Raw genomic sequence first — 19,494 nt, 5'->3', positions numbered from 1 at the left:
ACTGTCAAGTCATGCTACCCAACAGGTTAAAAACTTGCTAATTAATTACAGCCAACAATAATTAAAAAGCACAATGTGCATTTAATGACAGTCAAGCTTTGGAAATCACAGCCACAATTCCATTTACATCCATGACAGAAGTTACTACAGATATAAATCTAGGATCACAACACTGATGCAGGACAATGCCCGGTCTCATGTGGCTAGAGTGTGTAGGCAGTTCCTAGATAATGAAGGCATCGATGGCATTGACTGACCTACAAATTCCACGGCTCTAATTTTGTAATGAATGATCTCCTGGTTTCTCCTCCATGCTCTTGAGACCTTCTTGTGACGCTAGCAAAAAGCTAATTTATAGAATAACCAGTCAAGAAGGACAAGAAAAGAGCAAATGTTTGTGGCCAACACCTGGAAAACCATTCCCTTTTTGGGGATGTCTTACTAGTACCTTTCCTGTGAACATGTTGTCACTGTTATTTGCACCAAAACAGGTGAAGTTGATTCACAATCGCTTATGCTTCCTAAGTCAGACTGATATCCTAGAAGCTTAACTGACTTGGTGTTAAGACTGAGATAAATAAGTCTTTCTTTAATTTTTGGGGGAAGTGTATATAATTAATTGTATATACCTGTACATTATAGATAGGCAGAATATATGCCTGTGCCTTTCATGCAAGGTGTTTATTACTGAAGACTCATTAGTCACAGTATTTAAACCAAGGCTGAAGGTTTTTTTATTTTTAGCATAGCAGGCCCTTTGTTAACAATACAAAGCAGCCTCCTCAGCATCGTGCCGTTATACTTTTTCATTACCTTACTCGCCTGGGTGTTCATAGGATAAATTAGTTCTTACAAATGATGGACCAGTTCAGAAGCATCTACTCTCCAAATTAAACTTAATCATAATTTATCTGCAGATTGAATCTTTTCAGAATCCAAGTGAAATTTGCACTTAAAAACACCTTGTATACACATGTATGTATATTTTTCTATATACTATACTACATGATGTTTGTCTTTCCTTATTTATGTTTTTTGTTTATGTTGCACATTTTCCATAGAAAATATGTTGAGGCAAGCTTAGTTAGAATAGATTAAGCTTATACTTAATTACAAATGTATAAAACATGTAGGTAATCATTCATCTAGTTTAAAAATGCTTATCTAATTTAGGTTCACAGTAAGGATAATCTTGCTCTGGCAGCATTGGGACAAAGACTATACCTATTAGCATCAGTCTATACCAGAGCCCACTGCTACCCCATCATTTTATATATAAAATTAAAAATTACTGTATAATAATTAGTGTATAGTACACTGGGCTTTTCATTGAAAGCTACCAGTTAAGAATAAATTGAATAAAATATTCTTAAATCAATCATACAGTGTTTTAGTTGCACCATGGCCCCTGGATTCTTATTAACTTTCTTCAACATACTAAAGTCATGCAATTTATAAGAATATCAACAATAAACAGACCTAGTCCGAATTAGGGCTGCAATGATTAGTCGACATAATCAGCGACGTTGACTACAAAAAATTGTTAACGCAGAATTTTTATTGTCGACACATCATAAACAGAACCTTCAATAGAGGCTCCAGTCACAAAGAACCGCATTGGTGTTTGTAACTGCAATGCACTACATGAACGTCTGGGGGCAGTATGGTTTGTTATTGTTTGTCATGACTGCACACAGTCCTACCAATGAAGAAGAACGTCGAGGAAAATAAAAGTGGTTGCAATGGTGAGTTGGATAGAAGATGGGGAAGGAGATGGGGAAAAAAAGTGAGACAGAAACTTTCTAAAGTGTGGGAGCACTTCACCGAAAAAGAAAAAAGGTTTAATGCAGATTATGCAAAGCGGAGCTTTCTTTTCACGGGAGCACCACTGCGATGCATGAGCATCTGAAATGCAAGCATCCTGGAGCTGTGATGCCACTGTCTCTTGAGAATTTATGCTGTTATTTAGTTAGTTAGGGTCAGAGAGGCTGAGAAAATAAAAGTGAAAAAAACTAACTTTTACAAGTAACAAATTTACACCCAATCTGTTCATTTTCAAATAATATTGCATTAGTGCGATGAGGTTTTCTGATTGGTACTATTCAGGTCATACAATGATTTCTTCAAAATGTTACATATATTTGTCTCTTTCTTTTATCCGGTGTGGCGCGCTGACACCAGAAGGCGTGAGCTTATTCAGTGCTAGCAGGAGCATGCAGGTGGCCAGTTGCATGACCTGGTGGCGATCATAGCATATGTCCTGTGCAAGGCATGTACATGGTCCACTGAGAAAAGAAGAGCGTTCATGACTCACCTTGCAGAGGAACATTCTTTCCTCTGAGTCCTGTGCAGACTGGGCAAGATCATGGGGAAAAAAAAAACATGGTCACTGATTACAACTGCAAGAAGGTACGCAAATGAATATGAATAATGTTGCATCCGTGACACAATGCTTTCCGAAATATACTATAAGGTCATAAAATGAATAATTCCAAATATCATATATACCTATGTCTCTGTTTTTTTCTGTCAGTGCAGCTTTGACATCATGGGCCATAAGGTGCATACTAATTCAACGTAAGCAGGAACACATAATAAAATTCAATAAAAAAAAATCAAGTGACGGGATACGAATAAGGTAGATTTGCCAGTGTTTGTGTGTCAGCTTTTATTCATCCAGATCAGAGAATTTCCAGTTCAATTGTCTCAAAACATCACTCACATCAACAGTTATTCCCAGTTTCAGATGAAAAGTAACAGTGTCATATCCCTGGGGGGCGATAGTATGCATCGTGATCGTGACTGAGAGAATAAAAGTGGGGGGAAAAAAAAAAGAACAGTAACTTTTACAAGTACTATACATTTAACACAGTGGCTGTTACAGACACAAATCAAATGCATGTGTTTATTGTATAATATTAACAATAAGAGCAATTCACTACTCAAAACGGTAAATACACGAGGCAGTCAGGATCGAAGCGGGGCGTCTTGATTATAAGTCGGCAATTCCTACCGCTGCACCATGTAAGCTATTGTATCGTCCTTGCACCTTTTATGAAAGTGTTCATTTGATCTTTGCACTTCAGGCTTTACACATTATATAGTTTATGTCTACATTTTGTCATTTATTACTAAAATATAAAAAACGTTTCAGTTTTAACAAAGTATTTTTTGGTGAAGTTAAATGTACTTTGTTTAAAGACTATGTGCACTTTAGTTTGTATTGTTTAATGTATTTATTTTTTATTGTGATGGTCACACTAATATAAAAACATCTGATTATTTTCTAATTCATGTTTCACTGGTTTTTATTTTAATTTGATTATTATTAATTTTAATTGTGTTAATGCAGAGACATCTGGGTGACATTGACAGGTTGACAGATGTGAGCAGATGAGGTAAGACATGCACTGGAGCCCAGAACATGATGTGTAACCACAGGTCACAGGCATGAAATAATCGTGACCAATCGAAAAAATAAATTAAACAATTAGTCGACTACCAAAATAATCATTAGTTGCAGCCCTATTACTAATGAGTTGTTGCGAACATTGCATCATCTATTTTATTAGCTATACATTGCTCCACAAGATGGAAGCATTTGTTTCATGTAATATTTGCTCTCCAAACATATTTCATAAACAGTGGAGATCTTGAAATTACTTCTAAAACCTTGAAAAAAATTTGGAGCTAGAAAAGGTGGTAACAACGACAAATGATGATGTAAACAGTTAAGATCTAAAAGATGGCTAGAATAATAATAGTTAAAATATTAATTATGTGCTTTTTGGATAAAGCAAATGTATGCATAATTGAAATATGTAACTGTAAAGCAGATGGTTTGTTTCTGCTTTACCACACTGCCGTTCTATGCCAAAACAATCACAATCTATTGTTACCATCATATACAAAAAAAAACGCATGAAAGATGCAAAAATTGTGGGTGTCTATGAATGTTTCTTCCACCCAGCCTGGGTATTCTGACCTGTATAAGCTTAAGTGCAAACTCTACACAATTTTACAATCTGAAAGGCTAATTTTTAAATCATAAAGTAAGTTTACTGTTCAGTACAGACTAGGGTAGTGATTCAACTTATTTTTTTTATAATAAATGCTGTATATCAATCCTTATTAAAACAGTCATATCCACTGCAGAACATAAAAAAAACTGTTTCAATGTCAACACTGATCACCAGGGCCTTCATGTATAACAGAGTACATAGATTTCACACTAAAACATGGCATATGGACAAATGTGGAAATGTGGGTACACGCAAAAAAAATCCAGATACATAAAACTGTATGTATGCCAAGTTCCACCCACTTCCTCTTTGAACATTCCCATTCCCAATGAACATGAAATTTAACACATATGTATGTGCCTAAAGCCACGCCCCAACTCCTCCCAGAATTTCATATATTTGAATATGCAAATCAATATAAATAGACCCTTCAGTTCAGTGTTTTATTAAAAGACAATAGTAAAAGCACATGGAAAAAAGAAGAATTTCACTGAATGCAAAGTTGGTTTCCTACTCAATGAAGTGGACGCAAGGAAAAACATACTTTTTGGTGGCTTAGGTAGTGGCATGAGCAACCAAAGGAAACTGATGGAATGACATTCAAAAGTCATAAAGAAACAGAGTGCCCGAAATAAAACAAGAAGTGGTCAGATATCAAAGTCAATGTGAACAGGCAAGTTGTAGCCCACAATAAAAAGTACAAATGTGACAGAAATTATTTGGCTTCAGATAGAATGACACAGAACAAAAGACTGTTATATGCAAACTTTCAATAGAGAAGTGGGAACAAAGACCAATTACACGTCAAACCTATTCAATTATTTCAAAACAAAACATGTTACAAAGTGCGAAAAATGTATAAAACTTCGCAAGGCCTCTGCTCAAAATGCAAAAAAGCACACTGCCACAAAACAAACCATACTGACAGCAACATTCTCTAGTTGCATACCATATGACTAGCCCCAAATGAAAGGAAATAACAGCTGCTGTAACATACCACATTGTAAAAGATATGGTTCCTATTGCTCAAAATACATGGATTTCCGAAAATACTTTGAATAATTGATCCCAAATATGCCCTCCTCAGTCAGAAATACTTTGCCGAAGAAGCACTGCCCAACTAGTATGATGAGGTGAAGGAGAATATTTTGATTCAGCTTCAGAAAGTAAGCCACTTTTTACCACATCCAATCTGTGGATTAGTCATATCATGCAACAGCACATGAGCCTAATGGTCCATTTTATTGAGAGTGGGAAGATAAAGAGCATCTGTTTTTGGACAGGCTATATGCTAGATGACCATACAAGAGAAAAGACTGTACTGGGACTCAGAGATATGCTTGAAGTGTGGAAATTAGATGATGTGCAACAAGTTTGTATTACCACAAACAATGCTGCTAATGTGATTAAAGCCACCATTTTGAACAAACGGGAGAGACTACAGTGATTTGGTCACCGGCTGCATCTAGCAATCAGAAAGGGGTTTGTGCATGTGAAGCCACTCTAATGGTTGTTCTTGACATTGTTTATTTGATTACAAAACATAGCTTAAAAATGTTTTTTAAGTCAATGAAGTTCTATACTATTGAAAATTAGAAAAAAAAAATAAATTCTCACTTATAGGATTTGTTCAAAACTTTTAAAAAATATAGCAAGATCTAATTAATCAAATCTTAGAATAAGTAGTTATATCAAGGAAAAAAAGACATTCTCCTTTCTTCTTTGTTTTTAAAGATTTGCTTGTGCTGTTGGCTCTTGTCTCTTTCTCTCAAGTAGGGGTTGAATTCTGGTTTGTTAAATTTGACTTAAAATAAATAAAAAATAACAGCTTAAAAATGTTTAAATATGCTCCTTTTAAGTTTCTTTATGGCAAATCTTCAGAAGTAGTTAAAACTCCTACTCTTATAGTACCTAAGCATAGTCAGAAAATTGGCTTTTTTATAGCATTGTTTACAGTACAGTGTATATGCATTTCCTGAGACAATGTGTATATTTTGTTTATGCCTGTGCTATTTTAAAGTAAATCATATAAAGTTATTACTGTGCAATAACATTCAAATAATTAAACAGAAGAACAATATAACTGTGTGACTTTTGGAGTAAAACTGGAGAGCAAAAAATATTGAGGCATATCATATATTAATATTTGGTCCAAAAATATTGTGATATGAATTTTAAGCTATAATCGCCCAGCCCTAATTGACAAAAATATTCATTACCTCTGCTACGAGACTTAAAATCTGGTTCAGGTGTATTCCAGTCTATTGATCATCAAATCAATTGACTGGACATGATTAAGAATGGCACACACATGTCTATATAAGGTCCCACAGCTGAAAATCTGCATCATAGCAAAATTCAAGCAATGAGGTAGAAAGAATTTCCTGAAGAGCATGAGACAAGTATAGGGACAGATAAGGGAAAGGTTACAAAACATTTTTCTTCAGAATGGGAGGCTCTCAAAGCACATTTGCCTCATAATTCATAAATGGAAAACATTTGGAACAAACACAGCTCTTCCTAGACGTGGTTGGCCAGCCAAACTGAGCAATCAAAGCAGAGGAGTCTTGAAATAAGAGGTGACCAAGAACACAATGTTCAGTCTGGATAAGCTTCAGAGAACCTTTGTGGTAATGGAAGACACTTGCAACAGCCACCACTACTAATGTGGCCTTTATGGTGGAGTGACCAGATGACTCATAAAAATCTACCTGGAGTTTGCAAAAATGCATCTAAAGGACTCTCAGATTATGGGAAACAAGGTTCTCAGTTCAAATTAAACAAAGATTGAACTCTTTGGCCTCAATTCTAAAAAACATGACTGGAGAAAAGGCAACCTTCCTTACAAGTGCAATACCAGTCCAATGGTGAAGCGTGGTGGTGCCAGAATCAGGGTTAAGAGAAAGCTGAATAAAGTAAAATACAGAGATATTCTTAAAGAAATCCTGCTTCAGAGAGCTCTGGACCAGTGGTTGAATGTCCAGAAACACAATGGACCATAATTACAAAGTAAAAAAAAAAGCAGCAGTCTCTTAGTATCAACTTTGCAAATGTTATTGAGTAGCCCACCCAGATCCCAGAATTGAACATCTCTATAGAAACCTGAAAATAATTGTCCACTGACTGCATCCATCCAATACTGAAAGATCCTGAGAGGATCTACAGAGAAGAATGACACAAAGTCTGCATATCCAGGTGTTTGGAGTGTCAGGTCATACCCAAGAAGACTCCAGGGGCCTCACGTATAACACCATGGGTAGAATTCACCCATAAAACAAGGCATATAGTGATCCCTCGCTATATCACGCTTCGACTTTCACGGCTTCACTCTATCGCGATTTTTTTCTCATACACGTTTACGTCACTACGCATGTGCTTTCTGACAACTTTTATCTAAGCCCTACGATGGCTCCTAAGCGTGCTGCTTTTTCTAAGCCTTCTGACAATAAAACTAAGCGCCGGAGGAAGATGCTTACTATCCAGCAGAAGGTGAAACTCTTGGATATGATTAAAGATGGCAATACCCTACAAAAGCCTCCTCACGCATATGAAAAGACAGTGCCAGCAACTGCCTATCAAGATGTTCTTCAGCCGCGCACCCAGACACCCACTGTCTACTCCTAGTACTTCTTCACTGAAGACAACAACGCACCTGCTGAAGATACTGCACCACCTCTGAAGACTCTCCTACTAAGGTCGTGCCATCATAAGTTTAGTGGTTGTGTGCAATTAAATGTACAGTACAATAATCTACTATATAAAAGCGTTTGGGATTGTCCTTCCGTCCCGTGAGTGCAAAGCGTAGCGGTATTCCGCTTATTACAGACTTACTACTTGCGGCTTGAGTGCGAGCGGCGATGTGAGCAGAGTTCTGGTGCTGTCATCGTTCTCTTGCTTTTGTGCGCGATGCGCTGGAAAAATAGACAAAATTATGTCTCTGGAAATAATTAATGTTGATGGAGTACAAATGCCTCACCACGTAGTAAATATCAGCGGAGATGGTGCTTGCTTATTCTCATCTATAGCTTATTTAGTGCATGAAATCCATCTTTAGCGGTACAGATTCGGGCTGACATTGTATGACTTTGGACAGGCACTTGAGGGGATAAAAAAACAGGTTTTTGGGAGATGTTATGAATGGGCACTTTGATGTTCTCATTCTCTACACTTACATGCCTTATGTACACATGGAGTGCACAAAAATTGAGGATAATAGTCAGTCACCTTAAAAGGCGAGTGCGCCTAGTAATATATTTGTAACGTCTAATATGTCTTATTTTCTCTAATATATTGGGTAATACGAGTGTAATGGTGACTAAAGGGTGTTATTTCATGTCTAGAGGGCTCTAATAATGTTAAAAAACGTATTTAGAAGGTCGTAAACAGGTTTTCTATACTCTAACTGCGAAAATATTCGATTTATAAATAAAGAATCCTACTTCGCGAAAATTCATTTATCACGGTAGAGTCTGGAACGGATTAACCGTGATAAACGAGGGTTCACTGTATAGACAAAATGGAAATGTACATACACACAAGAAAATCCACATGCATAAAACTGTGTATGCCAAATTCAGCACACTTCCCCTTTATAAACTGAAATGAACGTGAAATTTAACGCATATGCACATGCCTTCAGCACCACCCTAACTCCTCACAGAATATTGCATATTTGAATATGCAAATCAACATAAGTAGCCCCTTCTATTCAGCGTTTTGTTAAAAGACAATGGCAAAAGCACGTGGAAAAAGAAGAATTTCATCAAATGTGAAATGGTGGTTTAAACAATGGTATAAGCAACAAAAGGAAGTTGATGGAGTGATACAGCGTGGCGGAGACACGTAAAATTTCAAGATCAGAAAATGGCACAGTACCCGAAATAAAAAGAAGTGGTCAGATATCAAAGTCGACATGAAAAGCGAGTAGCAGCCCACTGCCTGTTTATTCTGTTTCAAACAATATTACAAAAGCTGACCCATGTGCCAATAACACAACTCCAGGCAGTAATGTTGCTGCTGTGCCTACCACATCTTCGGGTGCTGAGTGCACACACACCTCTGCCTCAGAAACAACTGGGTGACCAACTGGCTGTGGGCTGATGGATGCCATTCTGGAGTCAGAAAATGCAGCAGTGGATGGTGCAAGAGATGTGGCCAATGAACTAAGGAATATAAGGGTTACAGGATATTGACCACAATTTCTTTCCCATTTTACTGAATTTATTAACAGCAAGTAACATTCCATACAAGCAAGTTAAACTTGATTAAAATTAAATTCAACCCCCAACCATGAGAATGTGAGGAAGACCAACCGCCAGAGTAAAACTAACAGTAGAAAAGAGGCAAGAGAATCCTTTTCCCACCCAATATAAATGCTTATTCTAAAATTTTATTAATTAGATCCTGCCAGGTTTTAAAAAAAGATTTGAACAGATACTCCAAGTGAGAATTTAATTTCTTCCAATTTCAAATTACCCACCGATTTAAAAGAGGTGGGCTAGGATTCTTTCAGTTGAGCAAGATAAGAGTACATGCAAATAGTGATGTAAAGCCAATTAGTTTGTTTGTCCCTCGCCACCTTAAACCCATCTGGGAGTACACCAAACACAGCTGTTAATGGAATAGGAGAGGTTGCGACACCAAGGCTGGCTGAAAAGCATTTGAAGATTTTGGTCCGGAATAATGTTAATTTGGTGCACACCCGGATCATGATCACAAATGAAATGAATTGGTTAAAAAAATAAATGCTGCATCTGATTACCAATTTTTACATTCTGATAATTTCAAATGAAGCTGTAACGCTGTCCAATTTGGCTGATCATTTGGTGGGTCAGAGTCAGGTTCATCACACCGCATCTATTCAGATACAGACAAGCAATGATTGTGTGCAACATTATGCAGCATGCTTTACGCTTCCAAAATGTGACATACTTTCTGTGAACTATAGAGCAGCACACTAATAGAGTGGACATGTTTTCTATTTACATAAGCAAATTCAATCTCTGAAGGTGCTTTTATAGTGTAGCTTCAGCGCCGAGCGCAATAACAGGTTCTCCGCTCTTCACGTGGCTCTTTGAGGTGACTCGCTATCCTTATAGGGTCTGCTTGCCTTTTGCCAGACACTAGTTGGAGAAAGCTCCTGCAACTGTGCGGAGTTGCCATTTTTATAGGTTCTGCAGCTATAGATGATAGAATGCCAGCTCATTCTTTTGATGATTGATCCCTGGCTGATGCAACTTGTCTAGAGCCATTGCAATAGTGCATGCACTATTGCATGCAGTTGACCACCCCAATTACATTTGGAAAACTGGAGATTGCTGCAAATTGTACTTTGACGTTTCCCAGTTCAACCACAGTGTAAGGAAATCTTATATATCTGACAATATGATAATGCCATCCTATAAATCTGGCATGGATCGACTCAGTTATGTTTGTGAAATACCCGATATGTCAGCAAGTTCACGTTGAAAAGCTCCTGTGGCTAAAAACCCAAGAGTGAACAGAACTTGCAAAGGAGCCAGTAGAGCACAATTACTTAAAGTGTGCCCTTGTAAGGTTGGTGCCAGTTCAGCACACAGCTCCAAGAGGATGGCTCTGGGAGACTGAAATCGACTCAGAAGACATCATGTATAAATATGCACTCTCTTCTAAATCTTCCATTTGCAATGTCTTCAAACGAAGCTAAAACAGCTATGGTAGTTATAGTTTGGCCATTATGGGCACAATTATATTGTTACAGAAAGATTACAATCAAATGCGTTAAATTTGTAAACAATATGCAACTAATTTCGGTGTATTAGATAACTTCCCACGTCATGGATGCGAATATGAAAAGGAAAGGGAAACAACACAGAAACAGTAGAATTGCTTAGATGCTCGGTGCCTCAACTTTGCAAAACCAAGCAGGAACATGCGTACATATGGTCTGAGGCTACTGTGAAAAGGTGCGTGGCTTCACGCCAACTTTAGTTTTTATACTTCTCAAAGTGAGTGTGGAAACAGGCCTACATTTTTATGCATACTCACTGTTTATACATGAGGCCCTAGGTCGTAATTGCTGCCAAAGGTGTTTCAAAGAAATACTGAGAAAAGAAAACTTGTGTCAGAGTCACAATTCCATTTCTTTTTTTTTTTTTTAATAAATTTGTAAAAATTACTAAAATTTTGTTTCACATTGCCATTCTGGGGGGTATTGAGTGTTGTTTGATGTGGGGAAAAATTAATTTAAATGATTTTAACACAAGGCTGGAACATAATAAAATGTGCAAACAATGAATACTTTCTAAGACACTATACTCTATATTAAAGAACATTCTCTGGTTATGTTTTCAAACCATTATTATTGAACACGAGAGTTCATAAACAGTTATAGATACTAATAAACAAAGGCAGAATAATAAATATATCAAAACTTTCTTTTTAAGATCCTGCACAAAATTTGAGATAAAATAATAATTCCATTTCCAGTCTGTGCACATTGTGTTTTTACAAGTGGCACATGTGTATGTGCCCTATAAGCAGACTGTGACCAGACACATTCTCTCTCACCGAGTTAAAGGCTGACAAATATGACATTGTTTGCTACTGCCTTCTGGATGTGGTCATTTTGTCAAAACAAGATCTCTGTAATCATTGTAGTCAACTTTAATAATAAACTTTTATAGTCTGATCTACATTTTAATAGTATCAGAAACTGGAGAGAGAAAATAAAGACTGTTACTAGCACACACAGCAGAGCAGGATTGCAGAGTGGTTAGATGCTTCCTCAGAGATACAGTATATTTGAATCAAACCCATGGTGCCTCATGTATAACGACATGCGCAGAATTCCCACTAAAACATGGCATACAGACAAAAACAGAAATATGCATACGCACAAAAAATTCAAATGCCTAAAATCATGCATGAGCAAAATTACATGCACTCTCTCCCTTTATAAATTCCAATCAATGTGAATTTTAACACACATGTATGCACCTACAGCCCCAACCTAACTCCTCTCAGAATTACACCTATTTGAATATGCAATTTAAAATAATTAGCCCCTTCCGTTCAGTGTTTGTTTAAAGGCAGTGGCAAAAGCACATGTAAAAATGAAGAATTTCAGCTAATGCAAAATGGAGGTCCTGCTCAGTGAAGTGTAGGCATGCAAAAACATACTATTTGGTAGCTTAAGTAGTGATATAAGCAGCAAAAGGAAATTGAAGGAGTGGTACAGCGTGGCGGAGGCACTCAAAAGTTCAAGTTCAGAAAGTCACCCAGTGCTTGAAAAATAAAAAGCAGTGAGCATTATCAAAGTCAATGTGACAAAGTGAGTCGCAGCACACCACACACAGTTCCAAGAGGATAGCTCTTGGAAATGTAAATCGACTCAGAAACCAGTCTTCATCATGGGACAGGAAATCAGTATGATCTGTAAATATGTGCTCTCTTCTAACCCTAACTCATCCCGTTTGCGATGTCTTTTAACGATGCTGAAGTAGCCATGGTACATGGAATTTCTTTTATCATAAGCACTGTTTATATAGGAGGGCTCTGATCATTGTCCATATGGACTTTGCCATGTTCTCCCCATGTCTACATGGGTTATCCTCCAACATCTCCAAAGACCTGCAAGTTAAGCTAACAGTTCACAGTGTGGACATGAGTGCACCCTGTGAAACACTACCAACCTGTCCAGGGCTGCTTCCCACATCATGTCCGGTTGTGCCAAGACAGACACTGGTCCACTATAACCCTCAGCTGGATGAAGTAGTTTTAATAATGTATTATATTATGTACTGTATGCACGCACCTGAATATATATTGTGGCAGCAGGGGGCAAAAAGCAAGGTTAACATTCCTGGTGGTCTCAAACGAGTTTAAGTCAAATACCCAGACTATACTGAGAAGACATTAACAGAAATCTAACCAATCTATTCAACAACAAAAAAAAAAAAAAATTGAATTCATCTTCCATTTTGTTCAAATGCAAGTTACTGACTATGAGGCTAAATGAAGTCCACATCACGAAGTTCATAAAACCTATGTTCAGATTTAAAAAAAGTACAATTTAAAAGCTGGAAATCAAATGAAGTCCAACATAAAAGCAGGCCTGTTATTTTCAAAGGCAACCTATAGTGGTTAAATCTGAGGCACATTAATATAAAAAGACTTGATGTCTAGAGTAACTTTACTGCAGAACACTTCAAATTTGACAGTCAAATAAATCTTATAAGAGCAGACAAGCCAAATTTAATTTTTTAAATCCATATTTTAAAATGTCTACTTTTTTGGTGCTTTTTCAAGAAATCCAAGACACTCATGTGTGAAAATGGTCATGTTTACCTTCTTGAAACAAACAATCTGCTAGTAAGCAGAATAAATTTGGTCTCTTTCCAGTTACGAATATTGCTGCTGTACTGATTAACATATGAGCGTCTATTGGTTTTACAAATGTTCAGTTTCAGTGAGCAAAGAAGGTTAAAGCAGCTGAAATGCCTAAAAGTTTATATGCTTAGTATAGACACAATTCTTTGCCTTACCTAAGTGAACATCAGTGAATATAGATATTCACAAATGATGCACACTATCTGGAACAGCCATCAAGAACAACCACTGACAGATAATGGGAAGGGGCATCAACAGAATTGAAAAATCATATCACAATTATATCACACTAGCCATGTGCGCCCAACTACGTTGCTCGTGTTAAAGTTGTCTGTGAAGGGCTCCCTGTTTAAACACGGCTGCCAGTCGTGAACTGGGCCCTTCGTCGCACAGCATTATGATTTTTTATAAGGGAAACAAAATTACAAAAGAAAACCCTTGGACACTGATTTGATAGGAACGGCCTACTCAGAATCACTGTCCGAATTGTAATTATGTGGTGGTGTAGGAGCATTTCTGCTTCTGTCCGTTCACAGTCCATCTTGTTTTCACGACGCTATCGTTTCCTCTCACGATGTCTTCTCAACCTTTTTCCAATCTCGCAGGTTGCTTTGTGGCAATTCAAAGAGTAAGGCAATATACACGGAGCAATGGTTATAAAAGGGGGACACATAGCTATCCAGGCTCTTTAAAGCATAAATAGGAATCACTTCACTAACATGTGAGCAAGCCACGGTACAACTGTGAGACACGCAGCACTTGCCAGCTACAACGTAACAATAATAATTTCCGGAGCGTGCTGCTACGTTGTCATTCATTTTACCCACTGTCTTTCTTTCATTCATATGTTACGTAGGCACGTACCTTTTATCTTCGGCAATCTCATTCTCTAACCAGGCCTCAGGAGCTAATCAGCATAATACTGTCCACCACCCCTTTCGTTATTCTGGCACATTGTTGACATCCGTGAGTAACAACAACGTACTAAACTGGAAGGTGGTCTACGCATGCGTGGAATTTGCGGACAAACAAAGATCAAGATCTAAATGAAGATCTCTTTAGTTAATTTAAAGCACAACAGTTTCTTTTGTTTGAATGTCTGTGTTTTGAGGTGCGACTGGAGTAAAACAGTCTTCAGTAGTATAAGCCTGGAGGAGATTCTTAATGCAATGCCTACGTTTTAGCTGTCTCTCTACTGCCATCTAGTGCTTCTTCTAATTTATTTGCGGACAAAGATCAAGATCCAAATGAAGATTATATATAGAGGATTATAATTTGAAGAGGCTAATGATTTTCAGGTGATGACTAAGTAAAAGACACAACTAGTGCATATGCACCTTCACACTCAACAAAAATTATATGCTTTTCCCTGAAGGCACTCACAAGCTTGTGGAATTCTAATGTACCGGTAAGTGTACTGAGAAGCAAGGCGGCTACTGTATATTGAGAATTAATTTGAAATGTCTCTGACAGCAATACAAAAATGTAAAAAAATAAAATAAAATGTGGAAGACTTTTATTGGTGCTCTTGTCTGTATCAGCAAGTCAGAAGAAGGGAAAAGTGCTTAGTGCTGCTTCCTTACAGCTCCAAAGTCAAAGTAAGAACTCTGGTCCAGTCAATATTTGTTTGAGTTTTCCACATTCTACTCATCTACCACCTCTGTTCCCTAGGATGAGGTTATGAGAAAAATACTGCTGAAATTCCAATAAAGGAGCTTTACAGTTGAGTCAGATAAAACTGTAAACATGTTTGCTTCTTCTTGCAAGGTAGCACAGGTTTGGTTTGGCCTGTATTAGGAGCATTTGACCTGTATATAGCACCCTGGTGAATCACACCTATCTTATCCTATGAATTCCCAGAGGTTTTCGGTTGTTCCTTCTAATAAAAATAAATATCTCCATATCGCGCTGGAATTTCTCATAACTTGCAGCTGTATAAACAAAGTCTAATGCATGTATTGAGAAGTGAATACTGCATCTTCCTTTTCATGTCTTCACATTTTCCCCCCTCAACATCTATCATAACATATTATCAAATTTATCTTTAGTTTACATGGCATCATTTATGGAGGCCCATCACAATGAAGTTTATAGAAAAAAAAAGCCAAGCACTAGATAGTCTAATTTGTACGTGAGAATAGGTGATTAGCCAGATATAACAGTGTGCAAAGTTTTTATTTTCATTTACTTAATTGGCTATTGCTATACATCCAACACAACTAACAACATATGAGGTACAATTGGTTACATTTGTTTTCTTTTCCCAATTGGAGCACACCCAGGTCAAGTAACTTGCTCATGATCACACAGTGTCAGGATTTGAACCCACAACCTCAGGGTCTGAAATCCAAAGCCTTAACCAATACACCACACAGCCTGAGGCATTTTCATGCAAATATGTTATTAATGTTTATTGGGATGTTTATGTAAGGCAACTTAGAAGAACAGGATACAACAGAATGGAAACAGAGGCACATTAAGTGAACCGCTAAAGGTCATACAGTGAATCACAAGGAAGGTTTGAACAAGCAGCATTGTGATTCGATATCCAATGCCTTAGTCACCACAATAACCTACCACATTATTCTTATTCAAGCGTGTGTTAAGATTTCCACACTTATCTTTACCGAGCCATTTTTCTGAGATTTTTGCCGAGACTTGGTAACACTGTAACCCTTAGTGTGGAAGTTTGGTATCCTGCTGCTGCTGACCATGCTCTCAGTATATAATTTGCCACCAAGTCATGAACATGGATGTATGTATATCAATTTGCACCAAATAAGAATAGACACGTTTGGAGTGATTTCTGAGGACACGAGGTTGGCAGGGGTAATTCATACCCTTTATCTGTCCACAATAAAAGGAAAATGTTTTATGTGGCACAAAGGATATACAAGTGGATACAGCTGGGCCAAAAAGGTCAAAAAAGGTGTGATGAAAACATTGCCATCAGATGAAACATTAAAAAACCAAATGGACTTGAATGACCAAGAGGTCTCCTCTACTTGGAGGAAACTGATAGGTTTTTATAATCCAACATTAACCACTAATGAGAAGCACAAAGAAAATAATGCTATAGTAAAGTGTCTTAAAAGTAGTAGAAGTCTTCATTTTGCAGTTGATGATGGGATGGAAAAAGCAATCCATCACTGGGTTAGCACCAAATCAAAATAAAACATTTTCTGAAAGCATTCACAAGTTTACAAGATACTAGTGTTTTGAAGAAGGGAAACTACACTGGGAGGTAACTATTTAAAAGGTCTCTTAATTTAATGAGAACATTTTTGAGAAATAAAGTATTCTTTTTGAAGAATCCACACATAACCAAGCATGCACATACAGTATGATAGCTCCCATTTTCAAAGCAATTTTCCTGTATGCACGTGGAGCTGGTTAAATGCTTGAGCAGACACTGATTGCCTAATTTGGGGAGAGGATACGCCTGTCATTCACATACCTAAAGGGAAGCAGCATAGAGCATCAGGCACTAGCTGCAGAGACTACACATGCTGCACAGGTTCACACACTAGCAAACAGCCTTTTTTTTGTTGTTGTTTTAATTAAGACTTGAGATCTAAGAGTTGGTCCACCTTTAGAATTCATACTGGCTCTGGTTAGTGTTGGATAGTATTTCAGCCAGAAAGAGATATACTAAGTTGTTGCGAATTCAAGTAAAGGTGTAGCATAGTTAATCAGAAGGCATCAGGCTTGCTCAGGGTGGCTGTGGATACTGTAGTGTGAATACCACACTTCTGATATGACAGCATTTAAGGCAGAAACTCTTGTTCCATACCCATTACAGTGTAAACATGGATATTTTAAGGAAAAGGCAAAGTGCATTTGAGACAGAAAGTGGGAAGTACTTCTTTACACTCAAGACCGTGGGAATCTGGGCCAAACATTTTTAAAAGGAAAGTATGACAGCTGTTTAAAAACATCTGGAGGAGATATTGGGGGGTACTTGGTTATTAGCTAACCAAACAAACTTGATGCACCCAATGGTCTCCTCTCATTGTTCAAATTTCCCATGTTCTAAGAATTTAAGGACTGTCAATTCAGAGCAGCATCCATTGCCTGTATTGACTAGCCACTTATACAAGAAAAGTTTCAGTGACTTTATAGTGTAATGCAGCTATGGCAATCAGAGAGGCAGAATAACACGGGGTGTGGGGGGCAAATTCAGCTTCTTCAATCTGGTAATAACAGACAAAATAACAAAAGAAAAAAAAAAAACTCATATCCCCAGGATGGACCTAAAGCAGACGCAAAGAACTTTAAGACCAGTGAGAAAGGACCAAATATCTGCATGTTGTGCAGAAAGAGTGAGGAAAATATGAAGTTCAACATGTAGCTAAGTCACACTCCACAAAAAACCTAACAATGCTACACAGTTACAGCATTTAAAAGGTTGAAGCAGAGGAATGCATCAGGTCTAGGTGCTGCTGAGGTTGTTCAATATTTTTATATTTTGCAACTGAATTTACACTAACAAAAAACTTTACTTAATTTCAACTCAGCACCAACTCGCTGCAAGTAATGCTTACGATATTCCACTCTGCATAAAGAATAGAAAAATATTGGCTATCACACAACACGATGAGAGTTAAGTGGCACACACAAACGGAAGTCTTGAAAACAGAATGCAAAGGAAGGGACTTGACTTCACAATACTGCCATAATCTCATTAACCCAAATACACCGACCCAAGTTGAGCCTAGAATACAATGCACGGCCAGGAAGCCAAACCCAAACAAAACGTGACTGCATCCCGGCACCAATTCACGTCCAGCCCACCTGGCCAAGCGTCCCGGCAGCATACAAAGACGTTAAAATGAACTGTATAAAGTTCACGGATGTGTGGCAGCATCACTTAACCTGGAGTGGGCCACTCCAAGACAAGCTTGTTACTTCCCAAATGTTTAGAAAAGTTTTTTTTTTTCTTCGTCCGACACTTCACTTGCACGCAGCTGTCTTACTTTAGATCCCAACTAGCCCCTTCTGACCCCGCTCCCGGTACCTGGTGCAGTGCTGTCAGCCCGTCCACGTTGGTGTGATTTATCTCGGCTCCCTGTTGCAGTAGCTCCCGGACTTCTTCTCTATCCCCAGCCGAACAGGCGGCCATGAAGACTGCGCCCTGCGCGAAGCAAACCCGCCCCCGCGTCGAGCCAGTCGCCCGAACCCGCGGCGTTGTCCCAGATTGATCGGTCTCGGAGCCCATCCATCGGCTCAGCTGCTCCCGGCGCTTCTGCCGAGCCGCGTCTGATCTGGACCGATCCTCCGCCGCCATCTTTCAGACTTTAAGCCGCAAGTAGTAGCTCTCATAGAACTGCTAGAGAAGGAGGAGGCGACTGGAAAGGGGAGAGGCAGTGGGACAGACGCGTTACGGGACGGGTGAGGCAGGCGCGGCGGAACGAGTGCGCCTCCTGGGAGCTGGAATCCAGAACTGCAGAGGAGCGCATAAAGTCAAATGGGAACGCTTAAATGGAGCTGACCGGCCGGCCTGCTCAACAGGTTGCCGCCTAGCGTCGACACTTTGGCACGCTGAGATTTGCGGCTAAGCAGCCGGGTTTGAACAGGTTCCACACGGATTGAGAAAAGGCAAAGCAAAACTGAAAAAAAAGGAAAAGAGGTCGGACCAAGAAAATCATACATAAAGTATAGAGAGCTAATCTTGAGCGGACAGGACCGGACCGGACCCACAGCTGAATCAAACCGTGAAATATAAGCAAAAACTCATTATCAGATTAATGTAAATTATTTAAAGCAAGCAAGTGCATAAAAAGTAAAAAAAAAAAAAAAAACGTTTAATCTGAATGCATGTCATAAAGACATGCAGTTTGGTTAACTGCAGATTCTAAAATGACCCCGTGTGTGCGAGTTTGATTGCCCCGGCCAGGGTTGGTCCCAGCGTTGTGCACGAGGTTACCGTGACCATAGTTTTCTCTGCGCAGGCCCGATACGTTAAAGTCATAAAGCTGGAAAAATGGTAGATAACGTCCAAAAATGCACTTGGACGGCTTCTATTAGTTCTTTATTAATCCTTTTTTTTAGAATGCGCCTTTTGCCCCATTATAAAAGTAATGGGGGCTTTCTGCAGCACTGG

General features: G+C 38.4%; 1 protein-coding gene across 1 annotated transcript in view; it reads right to left on the bottom strand.

Annotated features, from left to right (window-relative positions):
- zmp:0000001167 (protein phosphatase 1 regulatory subunit 12A) overlaps nt 1-18,911 on the bottom strand; it is a 158,685-nt gene extending 139,774 nt beyond the window's left edge. The window contains exon 1 of the mRNA XM_039763654.1: nt 18,409-18,911. Within this exon, the coding sequence (XP_039619588.1) occupies nt 18,409-18,678 (270 nt within the window). The 5' untranslated portion in view covers nt 18,679-18,911. The remainder of the gene's footprint in view (nt 1-18,408) is intronic.
- Nucleotides 18,912-19,494: the final 583 nt, after the last annotated feature.

This window comes from Polypterus senegalus, chromosome 1, assembly GCF_016835505.1.
Source record: "Polypterus senegalus isolate Bchr_013 chromosome 1, ASM1683550v1, whole genome shotgun sequence".
Lineage (NCBI taxonomy): Eukaryota > Metazoa > Chordata > Cladistia > Polypteriformes > Polypteridae > Polypterus > Polypterus senegalus.
The sequence above is the reverse complement of the archived record's forward strand: the minus strand, read 5'-3'. Positions and strand labels throughout refer to the sequence as shown.